At 29.0% G+C, this 24568-nt stretch overlaps 1 protein-coding gene across 1 annotated transcript in view; it reads left to right on the top strand.

The window, feature by feature from the left end:
- The window catches only part of LOC113375290, a 49455-nt gene that overhangs the window by 17077 nt on the left and 7810 nt on the right, over window positions 1-24568 (top strand). Inside the window, exons 6-11 of the mRNA XM_026615230.1 lie at window positions 12838-12986; window positions 17180-17312; window positions 18073-18275; window positions 19894-20061; window positions 20371-20548; window positions 22313-22335. Of these exons, the coding sequence (XP_026471015.1) occupies window positions 12838-12986; window positions 17180-17312; window positions 18073-18275; window positions 19894-20061; window positions 20371-20548; window positions 22313-22335 (854 nt within the window). The remainder of the gene's footprint in view (window positions 1-12837; window positions 12987-17179; window positions 17313-18072; window positions 18276-19893; window positions 20062-20370; window positions 20549-22312; window positions 22336-24568) is intronic.

Here is a 24568-nt window from a genome sequence, read left to right as displayed (position 1 = left end):
TTACAGCTTCATCTTTGTAAAAAATGCACCCATAAAATTTATATTTTGTATATGTTAAATAATGTAGCTATTATTTTGTAAAATTTATTTGGACATTGGACGCCTAGTGAATAAAAATAACCAGGTTACAAATTAAAAAAAAAACAGCAAAAAAACACATTTCTGCAATGATGAAATATCTGGGAGTTTTACTGAACACAGTCAGATAATTGTTAGTTTGATATGTGTTATTTATTGTGATTTATTTAATTGGTTTTCATAATATAGTTGCTCAAAGTCAAATTGGACCTTTGTGCCCCGCCCTACTCTATTTTGTTTTCAGATATTTGATGGGTAGTTATAATCTTATTATCAAGTAATTGCAAAGATTTTATATAAACCTATACTTTTCGAAAACCCGAGACAAGCCGGGATAAAAGATCTATCTCCGGGACAAATTTTGCTTTTAGAAAAACTAGGGTTACAAGGTAGAAATTCGAGACTGTTCAGGCCAAACCGGGACGTATGGTCACTTCATAATAAGGCCGGTGCGCGAAAAAAACTTTTTGGTTGTCATTTTTTAAAATATTTGATGAGCAGTATTTTCGTTACATTGCATTTGTTACTGCAATTTATATTCGCATCAATTGAAAATAACTTGAGAACTGCAATAGATCCTATACGGTTTTAAAAAATGTGCGATTAACATCTGAAAAGTTTACAAATTGGCTTAATTAATGAAAAATATATTCTTTATAGACAGTATGATTATAAAATTTTGTAGTACATAACTACTGCAAAGTCAAATTTTATAATCGGAAAATTCGCAAGGTGCAAGCTTTATTACCTTACCTCATTTGTAATGAGAGTCTCGTTTATTTATTTATATAACAAGATCGTCAGTTTATAATGCATGTTTATATTTATTGTCGATTGAGCATGTTTTTTTCGTGCGCTTGAGTGATTCCATTGGTATAAGGTGCGCATTTAACGTGCACGGACGCCAAACTTGTCACGTCTACATCAGTTGATAATATTAGCGGATCTCGCGGCAGAAAACATAAATGAATACGTCTCCATTAATTGCCATTATGATTCAGCGGATTTTTCAGTCTGGACATTTTCAGCGACCTTGATTTTATGTGATGTGATGCTCGCTAAGCATTACACTATTACATTATTGCAATTGGCATGTCTATGAATTGTACGCACTTACATGCTACAAAATTGCATTTGATAATTCTTTGGTTTACAAAAATTAATTAGTAGTTTAATTAATAAACTTTTAACGGTGTATTTCAATTGTTTGTTTTTACTATTTGTTTTTTTTATTTACATTTAAAAAATAGCTTACTGGTGAAAACACGTCTACAACACGTCAAGGGTTTCGATTTACTAAAATACAAAATAACATACTTGCTAAACATCATTTACTTTTCTATTATAAATTATTTTATAAGTAAATTGTTAAAATTATATAATTTTCAATAAAATATTGTGAATATTATATCGAATGGGAAAACAACTATTGAGTTGTATACATTGTAGTACAAGATAGTATACATTGCCCCTTTAGTATACAATGTCTCTTTACTGCTGACCATTGTAAATTCCACAAATTTATTAAATGTCTTTAACAGGACAGTACTAAATAAAAGAGATAATAATGAAAAAAACTTTTCTATTATTTTATTATTTATTTTCTAGTTCTATTAGATATGTCATTTATAAATTCTGAACTATTTGGGAATTTGTACAAATATTGTTCACAAGTTTTAACATTTACTGTTTCTATTGATTTTAGTTAAAGCCTATTAAAGAAACGCACAAGTCAATAATTTTAATCATGAAGTAAGGTAGAGTAGGGCTTCAAGTTCTATGGATAAAAAGATCCACCCCCATTAGTTTAAAAACAAATAAAGAATGGTATTTTTAACGATATTATGTTAAAGTAGTAGGCAAAAGATACGCGACAAGCATGCTTTGCAAATAACATATTTCTTCAATGATGAATTAGCTAAAAATTTTATTGAACTTAGTTCATAGTTGTTCGTTTGATATGTGTTATTTGTTGTGATATAATTGGTTTGATTTTTATACTATGATTACTAAAAGCCGATATTTGTGTTCCGCCCTGTCCTGTTGATTATCTGATAAAATTAAATTATGTATATAGTTAGTATAGTGTGAAAATCACTTAAGAATTCTATATTTTTTAAGTGTATTAGTTTTATTAAGTTTTGTATAGTTCGTTAGATAACATCAATAACAATAGATGCTTCACCCAAAAGCAAACCCGCTGGGTTAAACACCAACTCGTTTTCAAAGAAATTTTTGTGAATAATTTCTCATTGTCTTTTACACAATTGCTCAAGCAGGATATTCTCGGTTTAAAATTTTTGATACAGATTTAATACATAGGGGCCGTTCAAGTATTACGTAAGCACGGCGGGGGGGTTGTTGATTTGCTTATTTTGGGTTGACATGGGGGGCAGGGGAGTCTGGATGATGATTACGTCATAGGTAGTATTTTTATTTTTTTACATTTATTGCAAAATGTTTACGTAAGCATATTGAATTAAGGTATAAAATTGATTTTTAAGTATTGAAAAACGATTCCAATTAAATTTTGAACAATATGGCAATAATTTAACTCTAAAGTTATATAATTTTGTTTATCATTATTTTTTTATAACTTTTATTATGTATATATATATACGTCCATGGGGTCCAACGGGCTAACGCGCGGTCTATTGTAAACGGGATCGCGAGTTCAGCAGCGATGCCCATTTTCATTTGAAAATATAGTTCAAAAATATGTTTCCAATCGAAAATGTGCCATTTCTGTAACTGCGGTGTGAAATATCATGAAAAATCTCTCCCACTAATTTTACCAGAATTGAGTTAGAGTTTAACTCAGCTTATGGTCCTGTCCCGGGGCAGTACCACCCATATATATTAGAAAAAGTTCATTAAAGAGAATTATTTTCCCAATCTCTGCAGCTCGATTTATGACAATCTTCAATATGGTGCTTCATTTTTTTGTGAGTCTCATACCACACATTTATTAAAAATATATGTACTGAAAAATCAGAAAATAAAACATTGTAAAATATTTAATAACAAATTATCACTTGCGGTGAATGGAACCTTATATTATACAAGTAAATTTGGGAATTTCAGAGCCTTGGGTAATGTTGGGTTTGTTTTACTCTCTAGAAGAATCTTTTTTGTTCATATTGCTGAAGTAAACATATTGTAATTTTCACGGCGTATTCAATTCACTATATTTTGATTATTTAATCATACTCAATTAAGCTCATTCATTAAGTTGAGTAGAACTTGAAATAGCTTTATTGAAAGTTATTTTTTCGAATGATAGTTTCTTAAAATTAGTGAATATTTCTATATTGCAATTCCTAGATATTAGTTAAGTGGTGGGCATTACGCTATCACTTTTATTCATTGTCAGTAGAAAAGAATATTTCACAAATCACAAATTACATAATGAGAAATTTCGTTATGTTATTTTTAACAAATTACTCAGAAAGTGCTATTCCACAATACAATGACTTTTTGCAAACTAAGTAAATTTTGATCATAATCACTATTTGCAAAGAGTACATTAAATTATATTCAGAAGTTTTGAAATGATTGTTATGTATTTATAATCATGTAATTTGTCCGTACATATTTGCTTTGACCAAGCCCCCAAATTATTCAATTTTGCAAATGGTTAAAATTATATGTGCAAATTTTATTTGTAAATGTTTTCTCAATAATAATACTCTAAGCGGATGGACGTTCGTTTCTAATTCATTATTTTAATATATGATTGTCAACAACGACAATATTTTGATATGTAACACCTCTTAGAATTTTAGATCATGGAACTCATAAGTTGACTAAATAATTTCTGTTTTATTTTGCCAGTGGTAGAAAAGTTTTAACATTACTAGAAGTAAACTATAAAATATTATATCGTTTAAGCTCTTATTAAATATATATATATATATATATATATATATATATATATATATATATATATATATATATATATATATATATATATATATATATATATATATATATATATATATATATATATATATATATATATTCTAGCTGGCACCGCAAACGTTGTTTAGCTACAAAAAATATTTCTAGAAAATCTTTAGTATAAAAAATATGTAACTGATTATGAATGCGGAAGTGTGTGGTGAAAGAGGCAACTAACACAAACTAATTGGATGGTTTACCCACATGCCTCATATAAATGCTCCTTGGGCTTATTGAGCTTGAGCAAATCAAGTGCCAGCCTAATCTATCTGATTTTATTTTAATTGAATTGGCACATTTTAATATTCAAGATTTTTAAATATTACTGTCGGTGCCCAATCACGCGTTGCTGTCTTAATGCATATTAATAAAAGTCTAAACAAAAATGCGATTCTGTTACATCTTGCTATCAAGATAAAAAATAGCGCTCGCATCATAAGTAATTGATTGTTGAGCTGAATTGAATGCATCTTTGAGTGAAATGGGGAGAGGGGAGTCTCGATGATGATTACGTCATAGGCAGTATTTTTATTTTTTTACCGAATGGCAACCTTACATTGTCTTTGCAAGTACCAAAAATTTAAAATAAGTTTGTTATGTTCATAAGATTATAATAATTTTGTTACTCTATGCTGAGTACCATATCAGTAAAATCTCTACATCCTAAATCCATTTTCTTATTTTTAAAATTATAATTATAACCTAATAATTACAACATTTAAAAAAACAATACAATAATTGCAAAATGTTTACGTAAGCATGGGGGTAGGGGTAAGAGCTTTGCTTACTTTTTCTGACAATGGCGGATGGGGGGGGGAGTAAATAATTGTAATAAATCTGCTTACGTTATACTTGAACGATCCCAAATAAGTTATTTTACAATATGTCACATTCTATTCGATTCCAAATTTAGGATCTTAATTAACAGATTAACAACTTAAATAAAATAATAATATAATCTAGAAAATGTTTGATGAATACAAATGAGTACAAAAATTTTGAAAATATATGATTTGCAAATAAGGAGTGCTATAAAGCCAAATAGTGTATTTTGATATTAACATCTCAAAAACGTTTATACTTTAAGTTTTTAATAACACTTGCGGCCCGTTCAATAATGTTTGTGTGTATAAATAAAATATTACTACAATTTAACAATATTCATCTAAAACACACAATTAAATTTAATTTGACGTATGAGCTGCCGTACATAGTTTCATTTAAATTACGCTTCTACAAAAAAAAAATTAAATTAAAAATGTACCGGGAAGTCCCGTAACGCCGGACGGCACTAAGCACCGGACGCTCTATTTAACACGTATTATTTAAGCGAGTATAAATCTTTTCAATTTAAAATAAAAATGAAAGGGGCGCGGGGCTCACACAGATACAGAACCACGCGCCACTCTTTGCCTGTGACGCACACGACCACGGCGAGAGCAACCCTTTCCTGTTTTAGGCGCAAAATCACGGCGTCACCTAAATATCAATGGAAGAAATTCTAGCATATTTATGCATTTACGTTTGAGTGGTATGCAAAGATAAAAGTTGTACTTGATTGTTATCCGTAAAATGGTAGAATATCATTAGATCTTTTAACCAATTTTAGTAGGTGCCACCAAATGAACGAAAATGTCTGTCCCTTAGCACCGGACACAAAGTCGTCCCTTAGTGCCGGACAGTAAACATATTGATATTTCTTGTGAGAATTTACGTAATTTATTCAAATTATTTAATTTTGTTCTGTATGAGTGCTAATGGTCAATACATACCTCCAATTTTCGTATTTCCTAGTCAAAGAATAAAAAGGTTATAAATGCACCAGCTGAGAGCATCGGTGTGGCCCAGCCAAAAGGGCGAATAAATAGTGACATTTTTGCAATATCTAAGAATATTCGTCAAAGACACATGTGCAGACATTCCAGAGCGTAGAGATGTGATCAATGCAGGTTATTTTGAAATGTCCGGTACTATGTGCCACTGTTTAAAATCATATTTTTTGATAGCAAAGTTTGATTGATAGTATTAATTATTTTTATCAAAGATTGCGGTTTTGTTAATTTAGTTTGATTTATAACTTTGTTATCTAACACAAATCATAATTTAATAACAATTTCGTAAAATATTTTTTGATTTATTTATAAATAAGCTTAGGTGTCCGCCACTTGGGGACTTCCTCCTAAAGTTTGTACGCAGTTTTGAAATAATTTCTTACCTTTTGCACAACCTAGATCATCACAAACTTTCTAAGACTAAGACTGGCCAAATCCGTACAGCCATTTTAGACTACCTAATACCGAGCTCCATGTTTATATATAAGATATATATATATATATATATATATATATATATATATATATATATATATAAGAGAGATTATTGTAAACGATGAAATAACTAAATAAAAAACATACTAGCATATATGCAAGTATATCACATATACTCGTATACTATATTTGTCTAGTCTTTTTTTAACGTTCCATAGGGCAAGTTATTGTAATCGCCCAAAAGTCGAAATTGAAAATTTATACATTATTCACGTTTTGAAGGTTTCTGAACATTAAAGTCAGAAAAAATTGTGTGTGTGTGTATGTATGTATGGGTACAATTTTTCATCCACGTTTTCGAGCGCCGATTTAAATGGTTCAAAAAACATTCGATTTCTATTGATAGGAAGATGTGCTGATTAGTTTTTGGCAAAGGCAGATTCAACCGTTTCGGAGATTCGGAGCAAAGAGTGCAGAAAATAGAAATCGAGCTTTTGCGAGAACGGAGCATCCTATTTGAATGATTCAAACACCATTCGATTCCTATTGATAGGGAGAAGTGGTGATTAGTTTTGGCAAAGGCAGATCCAGCCGTTTCGGAGATACCGAGCTAAATGTTCAAAGAATGGCTGTTTCTGAGAGAACTAAGCATCCAATTTGAATGATTCAAAAAACTTTCTGCTTGTTATGACAAAATAATTGCTTTAAAAAAAAAAGAAAAATTTTGATATAATTTTTTTTTTCCATTTTTTTTTTCTCAAAAAATTTTTTTTTTGTATATCGAAAATAATTCAGATGTTAATTTTAATTTTGGCTAAAGTTCTAAAGCTCACCTATATACTTTAAATAAATAATTTTAACGTAATTCAGTTTATATAATTCTTATAAATATTAGACAATGTTACAATACAATATTTATAATAATCTATATATGAAAACATTTAATATTTTTAGAACATATTTCGTTACGGTACGGGATGTTCCAGCAATTTGCCTTAAGGCACGATGCCATACAACTCTAGTTTGTTATATTTTCATCAAAATTAGTATATGCTAATTATATATTAAGAGAATGCAAAAGGCACCGCTATTCAATTTATTAAAATTTGTAGGAAAATTTTAAAGAATTGTTGTCTATGGATTTTGAGTCATATCTTTTTATCATATTAATATTATTCCTAAAATATATTTTTGGCTATTTATTATATATTGGTATATTGTCTGAAATAAATAAATCAATATTCATCAATCTTCTGTGATCCGAAGTAATACTTGTATGCTATTTATTGCATAGTATTTTTAGTCTAATTATCTTTTTCACGGATAATTTACTTTTTTTAGTATTGTACTTTGCTTCAGTGCTCGTTTTAAAATTCGTATGTGAAATTGTTATAAAATATTTGTCATTCTTGTGCGTCACATTTTTTGTCAGATTACTTACATGACATTAAGATATTACAACACTTACATTTCCACAATAAAATAAAAATACCAAGTTAGAAATAAAAAAATTGATGACGAATTAGAGACTATGTCCGCATTATCAAAATAAGTCTTGCGTGTCAAGACGAGATTTGATTGTTCTGGATCGTTCCGTATGGGCGTGTGAGTTAATACCAAAAACCCGATGGGATTATGAACTCTCGCAGAAGATCAAGGTCCCAAAGAAGGAATTGAATAATCAAAATTGCAAATCTGGCAAACGCCTCTAATTTTATTTGGCATAATAAATCGCTATTCGCGCTTATACTATCTATCAATAATATTCTTGCGGCCTTGTACTTTCTGATGGGAACGTAAATTTATATAATTATATATTAGAAATGACGGTGAAGGGTGCTAGGCGCAGCTGAGGAACTTGTAGATAGTCTGTTGATTATTTGGAAAAACATAATTAAATGTTGATGCTATAGGTTACAATTTGCAACTGAATACACAAAAAATTCGTTAACTTATTTCCAAAAATAAAAGAACTTAAAAGTCTTATAGCTGTTGTAACTTACCTAGCTACGTCGTTTTTGGGGTAAAAAGGACCAACTGAATCTTTACCCCGTATAAACAATAAAAATAGTAAACAAAAATTTAATTTTAGTTAAAAAAGTAATTTTACAAGAGATAAATTAAATAATTTGTTATTCATTTAAAATTAAAAATAAGATATTGAACTTGTTTGCCCCCTGGCTGTCCCTTTTTGCCCTGTCTATGGGGTAGACCAGGTGACAAATTTTTGTCACCCAACCCAATTGGTCAAAAACCCAACGAAAGAGCACTTTTCTACAATATTAATTTAGCTAGGAGTTTTACTGAACATATTCAGATAGTTGTTTGTTTGCTATAAATTAATATAATTGGTTTGGTTTTTATAATATACTTGCTCATTGTGCCTACCCTACTTCAATAAACTGAAATTGTAGTGCATTGCTCTTTTGAGGTTTCGTATAAAAAACTTCAGTTTTAATTCTTTAAAAATGATGTATTAATTTACTTTTATAGGTACGCAATTTTTCAAGTGAATAATTTGTAAAATAAAATATAACAAAATACTTTTCACATTTGAGCAGAATTTCTTGCAATAAGTCAATACTTATATAATATGGAACGCCAGCATAGTATTCGGATTTTTTCCCGATACGTTACAACCAGTTTGTCAGCAAATGAATTATTTTGTAAGAAACAAAATGTTCATTAGAAAGCTAATAAAAATAAATATTTCGTCATAGCGCATGTAGTGCAAACTTGCGTGGAGACTCGAGGCGATGTACTTACCTGTAATGCAGGTTTAGACCCATAATTTGCATTTTACTTTTGCCAACACATATTACACAGAAAATAAACTAGAATTGAAAGTACATACTAATTTTAGTTTATATTTCTTAACAAGAACTTGGTGCATATATTTCGATACCGGTATTAAACAAAATATTCATGAAAACTAGTTTTCCTTTCAGAAATTAATGTTGCCAATTATTGTTACGTGAAAAAGAGTTTTTATTTTTCAGTTGATTTATACCATTAAGTATACATTCTATATAAATATTTATATATTAGATGGTAGAGTCTTGTATTTGTAAATATATTGTAGAGCTTCGAACAAAGAATCCACAAAGTAATAAAAAACAAAAAAGTTTTCCTTAAAAAAATCCTTTTCATCACAGATGACTTCAATGGTTAGCGTTCAATACTTTCTATTATTGCAAACTAAATTGTAAAATATTGTAAAAAATATAAAGACAATTTGAATTTCTTCTGAATTTCAAGATTCAATTCAATAATTCATTTCATTCAATAATTTTAAGTCTAAATATTTAATTGAAAATTATTATTCATGTATAAAATCAATTTTTAACGCTCATAAAAAGAATCGCACAAAATTTAACCACAATTTATGAAAAATTAACTTATAATGCAACACTCATCCTTGACCTATGTGTATGGTTATTCGACATTATATCAATTAGCGATCTACTAAGCAGTTGGAAACTTAATGGCACCACACCTCATCTGATATCCTGAACCTTGAACTGTTACAAAGTCATTATTTCTCTATATCGATGACTCTATAAATTTATGGAATAATGTTATTTTGTGTTGAAAACGTATGATATATACTATTTGCACTAATTTACATGTGAAATATAAATATATAAACATATATTATTTGCAAAATTATAATATTAGACTTTTCATTTGTGCGTTTTTCTTTGTTTTCTGCTGAAATGAGTTGAAAGTTGGTAGAACGTGCCTATTTTTTATTACATTTTTTTGAAATATTTGAATTAGAATAAAAAATTATTTTTTCTATTTTTTTTACCAAATTTTATATTTAAAATTTAAATATGAAGGATCTAAATTTTAGATCCTTGTCATATTCCTCATATTGAAGTTCTAATATCTTTGTCGTTTAGAAAATGTAACTGTCTCACATTTAAACGAACAACAAAACAAAAATAGTAGGGTTTAATTGCTGGGGTTAATTTTATATTATTCCTTATTTTGTTTTACTAAAGCATCAATACTTATAAATGCTCTTTTCTCAAAAATATACTTAGAAAATTATGAAAAAAATAAAATACAAAATATAAAAAAATTACAATTTATATTATTATTCTAATTAAGTATAATTAATGCGATAAATATGGTGGCCTTGGAATAAGACCAACTACTGCATAAAAAGTTAGCATTAAATCAACTATGTATAATTCAAATTTAATGCATTAATTACTTTTAATGGTTTACGTAATTTTATCTTGGTAACATGACATCTGAAACTTGTTTCAAATTAATATTAATTTCCAGTCGGGAGAAGTTTCTCATGTGAAACAAAAATTGAAATTAAAGTTTTTTGATTATCGGCTGCCAATGATTTTATTGCCAATCATTGGGTCAGTTTTAAAAGGGTTAATACTTTTAATTTTTTCGCTACGAATGTCGTCCATGGATATCATTGTTTTTTATTGATATCATTGTTTTTTATTGTACTTTCTAGTGTATTAAAAGCATAATTTTTAATAATTTAACATATTTTTATTAATATTGATAGAAATATCTCAAAATAAATCCTACCAATATTTATAATGTTTAACCGAGGCTGAGAAACGGCGCTTATGGGCTTTGGGATTTCGCCATGAAACAGCTACGCAGCGTGATCGTTTAAAAAAAATCAAAATTTTCAAAAAAAAACTTTTTAAAAATTATAATTTACGAGTTACAATTTGCCTAAGGCGCGATGCCATGCACCAATAATTTGCTCATTTTTTCATATTTTAGCTTTAATATATACATGTATATAAAGTGCGAAGCCCATTCTTCTGCTAATCCTACGCCCGATAATGCAAAGAATTGCTAGTGCCTGATGAGAACTTTTCATCGTGTTACTCATTTTTAGTTTTTCCATTCTGCATAATTGTTAATATCTAAGTGAGATGATAATAACTTGCTAAAATTATTATATTTAATGCTAGCTTTTATATCAAAATATATATTCTTGATACCAGCAACTTAAACATTTTGTATATAAAAATAATAACTAATGTGATAAGAATATATAATAAAACTAGTGGTGCATGGCATCGTGCCTTAAGTAAGGTGACCATATTTTTTGAGATCAAAACTGGGACGGGGTCGTGGGCCTCTAACAAACGCTATTTAAAGATACAATTTAAAAAACAAGTTTTATTTATATGATTCAAGAACTTTTTTTATTATTATTCGATTATATGTGATACTTTTTGTATATATGATATTCACGTTGTTTCGCTTTTGAGCCTTGTATATAATTCTATACAATATTCTTCATGACTAATTTGAAAGAATTAGCGTTTGTTCATTTTTTCATACCTTTTGTTAATTTTCGTATTAATTTTCGAAAAAATCGGGACAATCCGGGACAAAAGATCTAAATCCGGGACAAATATTGCTGTTAGAAAATTCCGGGATACAAGGTGAAAATCTGGGACTGTCCCGGCCAAACCGGGACGTATGGTCAACGAACCAGAATAAATATTCGAGAAAAAAAAAAAAAATCAATAAATATTGATCAATAAATAATTACAATTGTTTTGAATATTTTCAGAGACACAATTAATATTACTATATATTTATCCATTCTTATAATATATAGTGACGATCTTATCGCCCAAAATACTTAAAAATGCCGAATGAATCCATCTGAGGATATATTTCTTACGAGTAAAATATATATACATTTTTAAACTGAATTGTAAATTTGAAGTTTATGTATTTTCATACGTATTTTTGTAAATTTCGAAAAAAAAATCTGAAAATTTTGAAATTTGTTTGAACTGAAAGTGAACTTTAAAAATTGAAAATCTTGGTACGGAACCCAACAAAATTGTAACAAAATTAGTCCACATATTTAAAATGTTCATAGGATATCTGATAATTTGAAGTGCATATGTCTAATGATCATTTTTGATCGTCAAATATCTTTTTTTTTACTTTTTTTTGTATCTCCGAAACTGCTAGACTTGCCTTACCATAATTTTATCAATTCTGCATTTGATCAATACAAGCAAAATGTTTTTTGAATTAGATGATCCGTTGTCTTAATAACTGCTATTTTTTCACTTTTTGCGCCGTATCTCCGAAACGGCAGGAACTGCCTTTGTCAAACGGCAGGATTGGCAATTAAGTTTTTGAGAAAACGAGGCGAAATACGTAAACATTTTTTGACGGCAGGTCTAGCGGTTTCGGAAATACAATGAAGAAGTAAAAAAATTGTCATTTGGCAGTCAAAAATGATTATTAGACATATGCACATAAAATTATCAGATATTTGATTTCGTACCAAGATTTATAATGTTTAATAGTTAGACTATCATGCGGCGCTTACGCGTTTAGTTATTTCGTCTCTAAAACGATTCTCAAAAACAAATTTCTCAAAAATCAAATTTTTACCAAGTTTTCAAACAACTGAATAGCTTTTAAAATTTTGAAATTATGGTATGTAAGTATGGTATTTTAGGTACCACTAGTTATTAATATCTTTAACATTTTCCCATTTCTGTTCCAGATCGCGACATGTCCGTGGCGAGTCGCAAGCTTTGGCTGTATCTGGAGCTGTTCGCCGCAGGTCTGCTTGCGGCGCTGCTGGCGCTAAGAGTTGTTCTGAGGTATCTGCTTCCCACCGCCCAGAAGTCGCTTGAAGGAAAAGTTGTTGTGGTATTTGTTAATTCTTCCAAAGCTATTTGAATATTTTTTCCCATAATATATTATATATTACTTGCATGGCATTTTCTTTTCAATAGGTCAATTATAATTGCGTAATTAGTTGTATCTTGTAGAAAAACTAATAACGGAACATTACGGTTTTTGCAGCATTTTAGTATTATCTGCACAGACATTAAGTTTTCTTCAAAATTGGCTCGATTTATTAAGAACCACATTAATAACATCAATTTTGAATTTAAAATATAATATTAAGTTAAAAATGCATGAAATGACCAAATATTAAAAGAAAATCCTACCCCAAAATTAATAAATTATCTCTTCATACTTTTCAAATTGCCCAATGTGATACTTAGAAATATAATCAAAATGTTTATTTAGAATTTCTATCAATTAGTAAATTACAGTAGGGTATGCTAAAATACAGCACATCACATAATACGTACTAAATAAACAACTACAATACTATGTTCAGTAAAATTCGCTGCTAACTCATTTTAGAAATATGTTTTTTTCTTATTTTTCAAGAAAATTTCACCTGGTGCTTTTTATCCCAAAGGCAGAGTAAAATAGGGCAGTCAGGTGGCAAACAGATCCAATGTTTCAATTTTAATTTTAAAGAGATTTTACAAAATACAATATACAATATTTAACCTATACAAAGTATAAATTTCATGGACACATTTTTTACAAAGATAACAATGTATATAACCTTGATCTGGTATTTTGTCAGAAATAGTAATCAACAGAATTAGAATAACTATTAATTCAACATATTTTCTGGAAAATTGTTTTTTATTGTTTACTTCTTTGCCCGGGTATAGGTTTAATTGGCCCTTTTCACCCCACCCACATGTAAGCTTTTATCAAAGTTACATAAAAACATTTATCGAATCTAACATAAAAAATAAAAATACATCTTCTGAAACAATTAAATGATGTATACTTAGTTTTTATTAAACAACAGTGATTACAACCAAAAAAGCTAACAACAAACAAAAAATTTTTGCTGTCTGATTTAAGTCGATGGCTGATTACATATATTTTGCCTTCTACTTTCAAATATTGTTGTTAAAAAATTCTTAATTTTACTTGTTTTTGAGATATTGGTCGTGGAGCTTTTTACCCGCAGACTTTTAAACCCTATTTTTTTACCTATGCCAACTCAAGTATAATTATTGAACAAAATATAAAATTAACGATTGTTTTAAATTATTTGTAAAGTTACCATTGTCAAACTGTAAATATTGGCTGATGACAATTTAAAATACTTATATGTTTTAAATTATTTAAATTATTTTAAATTTACATATTCAGTACTATTGTCTTTGCTACAATTTCAAAATAATGCGCTTATGATCACTTTACATTTTTATCTCCGAACAATCTGTCCTGTATATTTCTTTTATTAAATAAAGAAAAAGGACTAAAAGTCTTGCTAATGGCTTGTATTGCTTTATGAAATGACTGAAGCTTTTGTTTATTATTGAAATAATACTAACAATTTGCTTATTGCCGTTCATATGTAAAAGCTCTCTAAATGTTAAACGTCATTGCACATGAACAATTGTTTATGTGTAATTTATCATAAGTATACTACTTATTACATGCAATAGATCTGTCGGCATTTTATACACGGTAATAACGGTAGAAATAATTCTCTATTTCAAAAGTTACCGTATCTAATAATATTTCTGTTTCATTTACAGTATTTGTAAGTATACTCGTATGCAAAGTATAAATATTATAACGAAAAATGTCCAATTTCTACTCGAAATCGTTCCTTAAGATAAGTTTGCTGGGAATTCGAATATACTCTTCTATAACAATAATGAATTAGATTTTTCGCAGACTCAATTACAGTAGGTATGGGGTTTATTGTTTTCAATCGAACAAATAAATAGTATTGAATTAGTATAGCACACTCTTTTTTATTTATTTATTTTAAGTGACTATGGATCTTTCGTTTAAGCCATTCACATATTCACATAATTTTATTTACATTTTGTGTGTTGATAAACTATTAATTATTAATCATAATTATATATTAATTATTAATCATAAATAGAATTTATAAATTGATCTTATTATCATGAATAGAGTTATATATAATTTTGTATATATCAATATTGATGCTAGATAAAAAGATTTTCGCATTCACTGGAAAACAAAATCTTTTCTGTTGCAGGTTCTGATACATTGTCAGCATTTTGGCATACCTTTTATAATTAAACCGCTTTTCATAGGCCTCTAATGATTTACCATGGTCAGTTTGGGCATAAAATCTACAACTGTGCCAAATTTCATCAAAATCCGAGACGAGCAATGCGCGGGTTCTTCTTGTTAGAAAAAATTGATGTATGTGTGTGTGTGTGCGGATCCAATTTTTTATCGACGATTTTGAAATCAACCGAACTGAATTGTTTAAACAATATTCGATTCCTACTGATGGGGAGACGCGCTGATTAGTTTTAGATAAAGGCCGGTCCAACCGTTTCGAGAATACGGGGTGAAAAATGTCGAAAATTGCAATTCAGTTTTTGAGAAAACAGAGCATCCGATTTGAATGATTCAGAAAATATTTTATTTGTATTGACGAAAGGAAGAACTGATTAAATTTTTGGAAAGGCTGATAAAAAAAAGTAAAAAAAAACGCTACAAATGATCATTAGACATATGCACATCAAATTATCGGATATTTTATAGAGATTTCAATACGTACAATGTATGTTTTTTTGTATGGGTTTTGTTTATCTCAAAAATTTAATTTATTTAAAGTTTTAAAAAAATTTTACGTTTTTTTTTTTAAATAATTTTTGGGTCGGAAAGTTCCAGTAATTTGCCTTAAAGCACGATGCCATGCACTACTAGTTTTTAACTTCCCGTAGGGTAAATTATAGTAATCGCAAAAAATCGAAAATGAAAATTTTTATATATCTTTACGTTTCAAAACCTTCTAAACATTTTAGCATAACTTATTGTTAGAAAAAAATGGATGTATGCGGATGTGTGTGCGGATACAAATTTTCGTCGACGATTTCGGGAACACGGATCAAGCGATTTCAATTATTCAAAAAACAATCGATTGCTCTAAATAAGGAGACGTGCTGATTAGTTTTTGGCATAGGCAGGTATAGCCGTTTCAAAGATACGGGGCATAAAGTGCCACAAACGGTAACAAAAAACGTTTTACTTGTATTGCCAAGATGAAGAACTGATTAAATTTTTATGAAGGCAGTTCTATCGGTTTCGGAGATCTAGTGAAAAAAGTAAAAAAAAGCCATTTGGCGGTCAAAAATGGTCATTAGACATATGCACATCAAATTATCTGATATTTTATAGAGATTTTAACAGTAAGTATAAATTTTGTTTACATTCCTATCGGTTCCGTACCAATGTTTATCCGTTAGACGGCAACGCGGCGCTTACGCGCTTTGATATTTTGTCTCTATGCTGTCAAAGCAGTACGATTGCTTTGAAAAAAAGTTCAGAATTTCCAAAATATTTCAAAATAAAGAAAACATTTTGTTTCAAAAAGTCTTTTTTTCAAAAAAGGTAAATTTTTGTCAAAGTTGTATAGTTTCTCAAAAATCTAATTTTTTAAAGTTTTTTTTCGAAAATGTTTTGTTCAAAAAAAAGAAAATAATTATTAGTACGGGAAGTTCCAGCAATGTGCCTTAAGGCACGATGCCATGCCCCATTAGTTTTTCAATTTTTTTGTGTATTGAAAATAATTCAGTTTATATAATTCTTATAAATATTATACAATATTACAATATTTATAAAAATCTATATGAAAACATTTAATATTCCTCGATCATTTTGTTACGGTACGGAAAGTATCAGCAATTTGCCTTAAGGCACTATGCCTTACACCACTAGTTTATATTTCGTTGTTATTCTTGCAAGGTATTAAATTGGACTTTAAGAAATAAATGGTATGTTTAATTTTTATTAAAAAAAAAACATACTTTTTAAAATTAATACCTAACCAATTTCCTAGCTATTTTTCCCTAATCCCAATATTTCCATTTAAAGATAGCTTTGTTTAGCGTTTCGCATTACGCTCTACTTTGATGCGATGTACTCGTATACCTCGTGTTAAGCAAAGTATTACTATATCATATTGTATTGTTCAAATTGATTGTTGTTCAATTAATTGAATTAACTAAATGTTTTAATTGCAGGTAACGAACTGTTCTCATCCGCTGGTCGCGACCTTGGCGACCGAGCTGTCCGTCCGGCACCGCTGCCTGGTCGCCTGCGTCGACAATTCAGCAGCATGCGCCGACGCGCTCGCTGCTGATATCCGTTCATTAGGTATATTTAGGAAACATAAAGAAAATACATATGTATTATGAGGTCTATGACAACATGGTACAATTTTGCAAGAACTATAGGGTAGTTCATTCGAGTTCAATAAAAAATAAAATTGATAAATTCTAAAAACTGTCTAAAGGATCCACCGGTAAAAAGTAGAGACATTTATTATAAAGACTTCTTTTCCAGTTCTAAACCCGGCAAAGGTCGGTTACGAATGTTACGATGTATGGTTTGTTCCTTTTGGTATCATGCGTCATGTACCAATTTTCTAAAGAGGACCAAATGCTTTATTTTTGATCATTAGTATCTCAGTATGTCCTTACCTTATATTCCATTTTGTCCGTACAATATGGGCAAAATAATATTTTTACTTAGTTGTTTTTTTGCTTAATAAATATGTTATTACATATAGTTCCTACTTAATTAAACGACTATGTTATTGATAGTTAATGATTCAATAGTATAACTATGAAACTGGTTATAATGTCATTAAATAAATATCGCTAAAAAACAAGACACCATGTCATTTTGTCCGTACTTCCCCTATATATTGTTTCATTTTGTATCGTATACTTAAATTGGCAAATATTATTATACAAACCAAAAGTGCTCTTTATAGCTTTATATTATTCATTAAGGTGGGCAATAGTGATATCAATTGATAATTTAATACTCACTTTTGATTTTCCATCTTTTGTGTACATATTTTGCAATTAGTATCGTAAAATTATAGTATATGGCGAGAAACATGTTGCAGGCGGTGATCCGAGTACAAGCAGTTTTGTATGGTCCAAGGAGGCATTTAACGCAAATCAGCTCTGTGCACAAATAACCCAAAAATATGAACGTGTAGATTTTCTGATCATTGGGGAAGGATTAATACAAAATTCATCTCATGGAACAGAAAGTGCAGCAGCAACCATAGATTCTATTAATAAGGACCTTATGTCACATTTTAGTGTAAGTATGTTTTCAGAATCATTCAAGAGGTTCCTGAATAGTACTGTGAATATGCTATTCAGAATTTGTATTTTTTTTTATTTTGAAGGTTACATACATGGAAAGCACTACATCAGCCTAAGAATTGTATGAGATGATATAAGTAGTTCATAGTAAAAGTCATTCATTTTTATGGAGTCGTGAAAATATTTTTCTGTAATTCACTTGGTTCATTTCGATTATATTTGTTGAAATATTTTTCCCATAAAACAAAGTTTTGACTCAATCATAAAACTATCCTTTATTTTAATTTTTGAGTTATCGATTCGATAAAACGTTATTCACAATACTGAAAAGTATCTTGTTTTGCGCGTAATTTGTTTTGCGCGAATGAAGAATTTTAACATTTATTTTTAGTATATATTAATAATGTGTGATAATATATTTCATTAATGTTCATACCATTATAATTAATAGTACGGAACAATGTGCGAGTTACATCTCTTTTTTATTTCTTAGGTTTCTGCATAAATTATCATTTATTGTTGATTGTATATTTTATTCAAATTATCGCCTAGCAATTTAATTATCCGTGAAATATGGTGAATGAGGTGTATGTTATATAATAATTATCTTAGCAAAAGTATAACTTAAAATAATTAGAGTGATTTAAATTCAATTATGAAACATTTATTGATATTTTTGTTATGACGGATGTTTCTTTTAATGACGTTCTGCAATTTTTATATATAAATCTAAGATATTTATGGAAATGGCGAAAAATAACTCGGCACATATCGTTATATAATAAAATTTATCAGCAATTCAAGTGTTTATGGATAGTTATTCATGTTGTGTGCATAAAACTACCAGTCTTGGAAAGAAGATTAAATTAAGAAATTGTACGTGACAAATAATTGCAATATGTTGTATATGCCAGCAATTCTCAAGCTTTTTTAGAATGTGAATTAGTATAAATAACTAAACACATATTAACCTTTGCAGTTAAAATGCGAAAACAACCCTTGCTCAGACTAAATATTGATAAAGTTAAAAGTTGTTAAAAGATAAAGATGTTTGATAAAAATTTACGAAATATTATAAGGGGCAGAGAGTCTCTATTAAAATATCGCGTGCATTTTTTTTTGAAAAAATTTCGTTTGTTTGTAGGTGCTAAAAGTACACGTGGGTTTTGGTAGAGTAGAGGGGGGTTAATTTTAAATATCAACAAGTATCACAAAGAGAGAGGGGGCAGTTTAAAACATGCTTGTAAAAATCACATAAACGTCCCCTTAAAAGATATACTTATAAAGGATAGTAAAAGGTATACTATTTTGAAAATTCTTTTTTACTGACGTTGAATTCAAAAAAGGAATATATGGTATCAAAACACTATACTAATTTTAATATTTCAATATGTTTATCTCGAATACCCTGAAATGACTGACTTCAGCTCCTTTTCCGCCGTAACTCTGAAGCTGCAGGACTTGCATTCACCATGCGCTAGAAAAATCATATAACGCACATTCCGTACTAGTAACAGTTGCTTTTTTGGCACAATGCGTTTACTAAATGTAGTTTTTTGTCGAATGTCGTCATTGTTATCCTTTAATCATCAATTAAAAAGGTAATGTTACAGTTAGCTTTGGCGTTTTTGCCGCTGATGTTATCTCGCGACAGCGGACATCTAGTCACGCTGTCTGCCTATCCTATTCAAGAACCTGAGGCTGGCAGAATAGCGAGGCGACCCGACGGTGAACAATTAGCGGAGGCGCTACTAAGGGAATTGCGCCGTACAAATTGTCAGGTGTGTACATTTATCAATAGCTGAAATTCTAGTTCATGCTATTAACATGAATGCTTCAAAAACAGAAACTGGATACAATCATTCTAGCGTCTATTTATTGCGCTCACTAAACCAACCTTATCAGCTTCGTTGCTCACCTGTTTGACATTTTTCTAAGCATTGCAATTTTAGCACTTTATTTTTCTATATAAAAATATAAGCTGGCGTGTGAGTCGGACACCCTGCTGACATTTGCATTATTTTTTATCTAATTTCAAACTTAACACAGTAATTTTATTATGTGATATTTTGAAAGCATTACATATTCAGGTTCGTCTGACTCGAGTACGAGCAGTGGCTGAGCAAACCGTAGGAAAAACCAAATGGAAGCATTTTACGCGGGCTGATGTGGCAGCCGATATTATTAGTGGAATAAGGAAAAACAAGCAATATTTACAATCGCCTGGTTTAGGATTACTTATTAAAAATTATATATCTACAGGACTTCGTACGGGCGCTTGAGAATGAAACGAATGTGAGTTTATTGTTTTAACATTATAGACTCAAATTGTGTTGTCATTATAAGGCATTTGAAGCGTAGTGGTTGCCACAAATTTAACTTTGCGATTAACTCTAACATTACCAGTATTTACCATATACTCTCCGAATGGTCAGAACGAATGTTCTAAATACTAAAGTACTAAAAATATATATTTCTTTCTTAAATGTAAACACGTTTTCATTATTACAAGATACGGTATAAATCTTTCTTAATTAAAGTTTATAACATTTTGCTGTATTTGCTATTAAATGGCTGGTTGTACCAGTTTTTTTTCAATTAATAGATCTACTGATTATATTTTTACGAAAAAACGGTGGATAGTTACTGTAACAATTTCTTTACCGAATCAGATAGAAATAATTCCACAACTATTGTTCATTATTTCATATTTAATAATTTGCTAGTAAAGACAAAAAATAACTATAATACCTCTGACAATTTATTTTTCACTTACTTTTAAGAAAATTGAATTGTTTCTAACTAAATATAACTTTTTATCGTAAATCAACGTAACTGCAATTGTTATTATAATACAAATAAAAGATATAACACAATTTTCATATGCTCCACATCTTACAGACTATACGGTCCATTTAATCTTCTTCACTTTAATCTGTATATAATTCTTGTATGTTACAACTAGCCCCAAATGGCATGTATTTGCTGTGCGATTAGGAGTTTTACACATAAAATATAACTTTAGTCATATGTTGTTTTAACTTATTCCAGATGTGAATTTAGCAATCACAAAAATTGTTATACATTATCAAAGATTGATAAATTTGAAAAGGAATAACATATATAAAATTTGAAATTAGATGTTTTATGATAGAACAATTTTATATTACATTTGAAAAATGAATTTCAATATCGTAAAGATCCTATTGAAAAACGCATGTTAATACTTACCCGCATAAGAAATAGCCCTCTAATTTGATAATTATACAGGACAGTATAATCAGTAATGAATCAGCGCAAAAAAGATTTTCTAGTTGAATTAAAAAATCACATAGTTTTTTCAAGTATTATGTTTTAACAGAGTTCATAAATAAAAGCAATCGACTTCACTTACTCTGAAATAAATCTAATCTCTCATCTCTCATAAATATATATACACGGTTTTTAATATGTCTACATTTAGATAAGTTATTGAATTTTTAAAATATCTCTATGACTAGGCATGAATCATTGGGAAACATGGACAATTTTTCATAAGATACTTAACTTAAAGAGTCAAATATTTTATGTTTTTAGCTAATGTGCAGATTTATCATCAGTACATTTCGAATGCTTTGATGTTTAATATCTGCGTTCGCAATAGTTGCCTTCGCCTAGCCCTGCCGCTGCTTTCATTGCATTTTTCTAATGATTTTGAAGAATCATCGCCTGGAATCAATTCATGATCTACCTGAAGTAAATGCCATTAATGCAAATTTTACAAATGGAAAACGCAATAACTATTCAACAGTATTCAATATAATATATATATATATATATATATATATATATATATATATATATATATATATTAATTATGCACGATTTCGCTGATATTTTAAATTTATATTATTGGTCATAAAACCTTGTATAGATAAAATTATAAGATCAAATATTTGCTAAGTTGCATATACACTATGCATTAATTTCATACTTTATTAGATGCTGAAAGTTGTTAATTTTCATGAATAATTAATTAAATTAGTTTTGCAGGCAAAAATAAACAGCACATGAAGGTAAATACATATTTACTAATGCAAGACTGTAAATATAAATACAAATAATATAAATTATTACTTTTGGTCGTCCTTAGATATAAGCCAATACAAAAATTATGTTTATGATTTTAAAATGCGATTTATGTTTTAACTTGGTATTTATTTAGATGTTAATGTATGTATATAGTAGTAAAAGTAAGTAAAATAATTGTAATAATTTATAATTTTTGATAAAACAATTTTACAAAACGTGCATTTTATTAGTATCATTATTTTACATATAAATTTCTGTTTTCAGGTTAAACGTGACACGATATTAAACTAACAGGCCAATTCTGCCGCAAAATAGACTAATGTTTTGTCAAGGCTATGTTACGCTGCGTTTTTCTTATAAATTATACTCAAAACTATCAAAATGATATGTATTTGGTGTGCGATCAGGAGTTTTATACATAAAATGTAACTTCAGTCATATGTTATTATGACATATCAGAAGGATGCACTCATGTTCAGATTTATTTTTTGACGTTTGTGCGTTTCCTAGATTAAGTTTTAAATCTAAAATGCCTGACTGCACAGCAACCACATAGCATTCTGACCATTTTATATGAAAAACGCAGCGTAATATAGCCTTGCCAAAACATTGGTCTATTTTACAGCAGAATTGGTCCGAATAAGTAAAATCAAGCAATATAAGTGTTATATTACTACAATAAATAATAACAATCTAAGTATTGTTCTTCATATTTAGTTTATATTTTTAAAACAATATTTTTTTCACAATGTTAATGGAGCGGATTTCTTTTATCTGTGTTTGTGAATGTTGTAATTTTTAAAATTATTTATATATATTCGCACTGAAGATAAGTTAAAAAAAAATTTAAAAATATGTATTAATTTTTCAGATAGTGATAAATATGCTGATAAAACAAGAAACAAAAATCTTACTTATTAGAAAGAAAAACTTACGGGCTTTAAAATTTTATAAATGTTGACATTTGCTATTATAGATAAAAGAAGATTATGTTTGCTATTTCCACTGCATTCGTATTTTATTCTTCGAGATATGATGTTTTGACTTGTTTTTGTTTGTGTTTATTACTTGTGTGGTAAGTTTTCTACATTTTATTTCATTTCATTCTTACACTATATATTTTTATATTAGATTTATCTTATGTTAAATTTAAATATTTCTCTTTTGCCACTTTTTGTAGTTTTGTTTCAACTGAAGAAGAGTCAAATTAGAAACTCAAAACGTATGGAGCTATTAAATTTAATTTAAGAAACATATCTTAGTTTTCTTTCTATTATCTTGATGGATGCCTGCTAAAAAGTTTTTTGTATATATATATATATATATATATATATATATATATATGTATATATATATATATATATATATATATATATATTTGGCAGCAAATATTCATTTCAAGAATATATATTCAATAATATATACATACATAATCCCTTAATGTTTACAATCGTTAATGCCTTTGCGAGGGCTTTAGCATAGATAAGTAAACATATGGGCTTTAGTGTGTTCGAACGTGGTTCAAACTAGGCGGGTTTATAGTTGAAATTCTTATTTGTCGTAATGGCTTAAGAAACACTGGCATCATTCTTAAGCCGGCACCAGACGTTACTGTATACATGTGCAACTGAATGAATGCACAACCAAGCGCACAGTGCACACAGACAGTTCAAGTATTTGCGCAAGCATATCAAAAATGTCAACTTAGAAACGTCAAGACATAACTTAAAATTATATCTTTTTTATTAGTTTATATTTTCACAGCATCAGTAGAAAATGCAAAGTGTTCAGAGGGTTAATTTTAATACTTTTAATTGTTGATATCTTCATAAATTTGAATTATGTATTCTCTACAAAGTAAAACAAAGACGGGACATGTGCTGCCACACGCGGCAAACGAATGAACTTGCCGACATGATTTAAAATTAAAATTATCGAGCGCAATCATAGACCTTATACAATTTCATGTATTGTATAAGGTCTATGAGCGCAATAAACATCCCACAGACGCTACAAAATACATGTGCAAGTCGCAGGTTGCACATTTATCATGCAATTATACAGTATCGTCTGCTGCCGACTTTAGGTTATAACATATGGTTGGGTTGGCATCATGGCATGTTTACGATGAAATGAAACATGACATCTCTATAACGTCATCTATGGTATTACACGTGAGGTCGACGTCTACGTTAAACATATATTTATATCTAAGGG

This window comes from Ctenocephalides felis, unplaced genomic scaffold (genome assembly GCF_003426905.1).
Source record: "Ctenocephalides felis isolate EL2017-DRISC unplaced genomic scaffold, ASM342690v1 CF-g0.4_SCAFFOLD_01886, whole genome shotgun sequence".
Lineage (NCBI taxonomy): Eukaryota > Metazoa > Arthropoda > Insecta > Siphonaptera > Pulicidae > Ctenocephalides > Ctenocephalides felis.
Note: the sequence above shows the minus strand (reverse complement) of the source record. Positions and strands in the feature narration are given on the sequence as shown.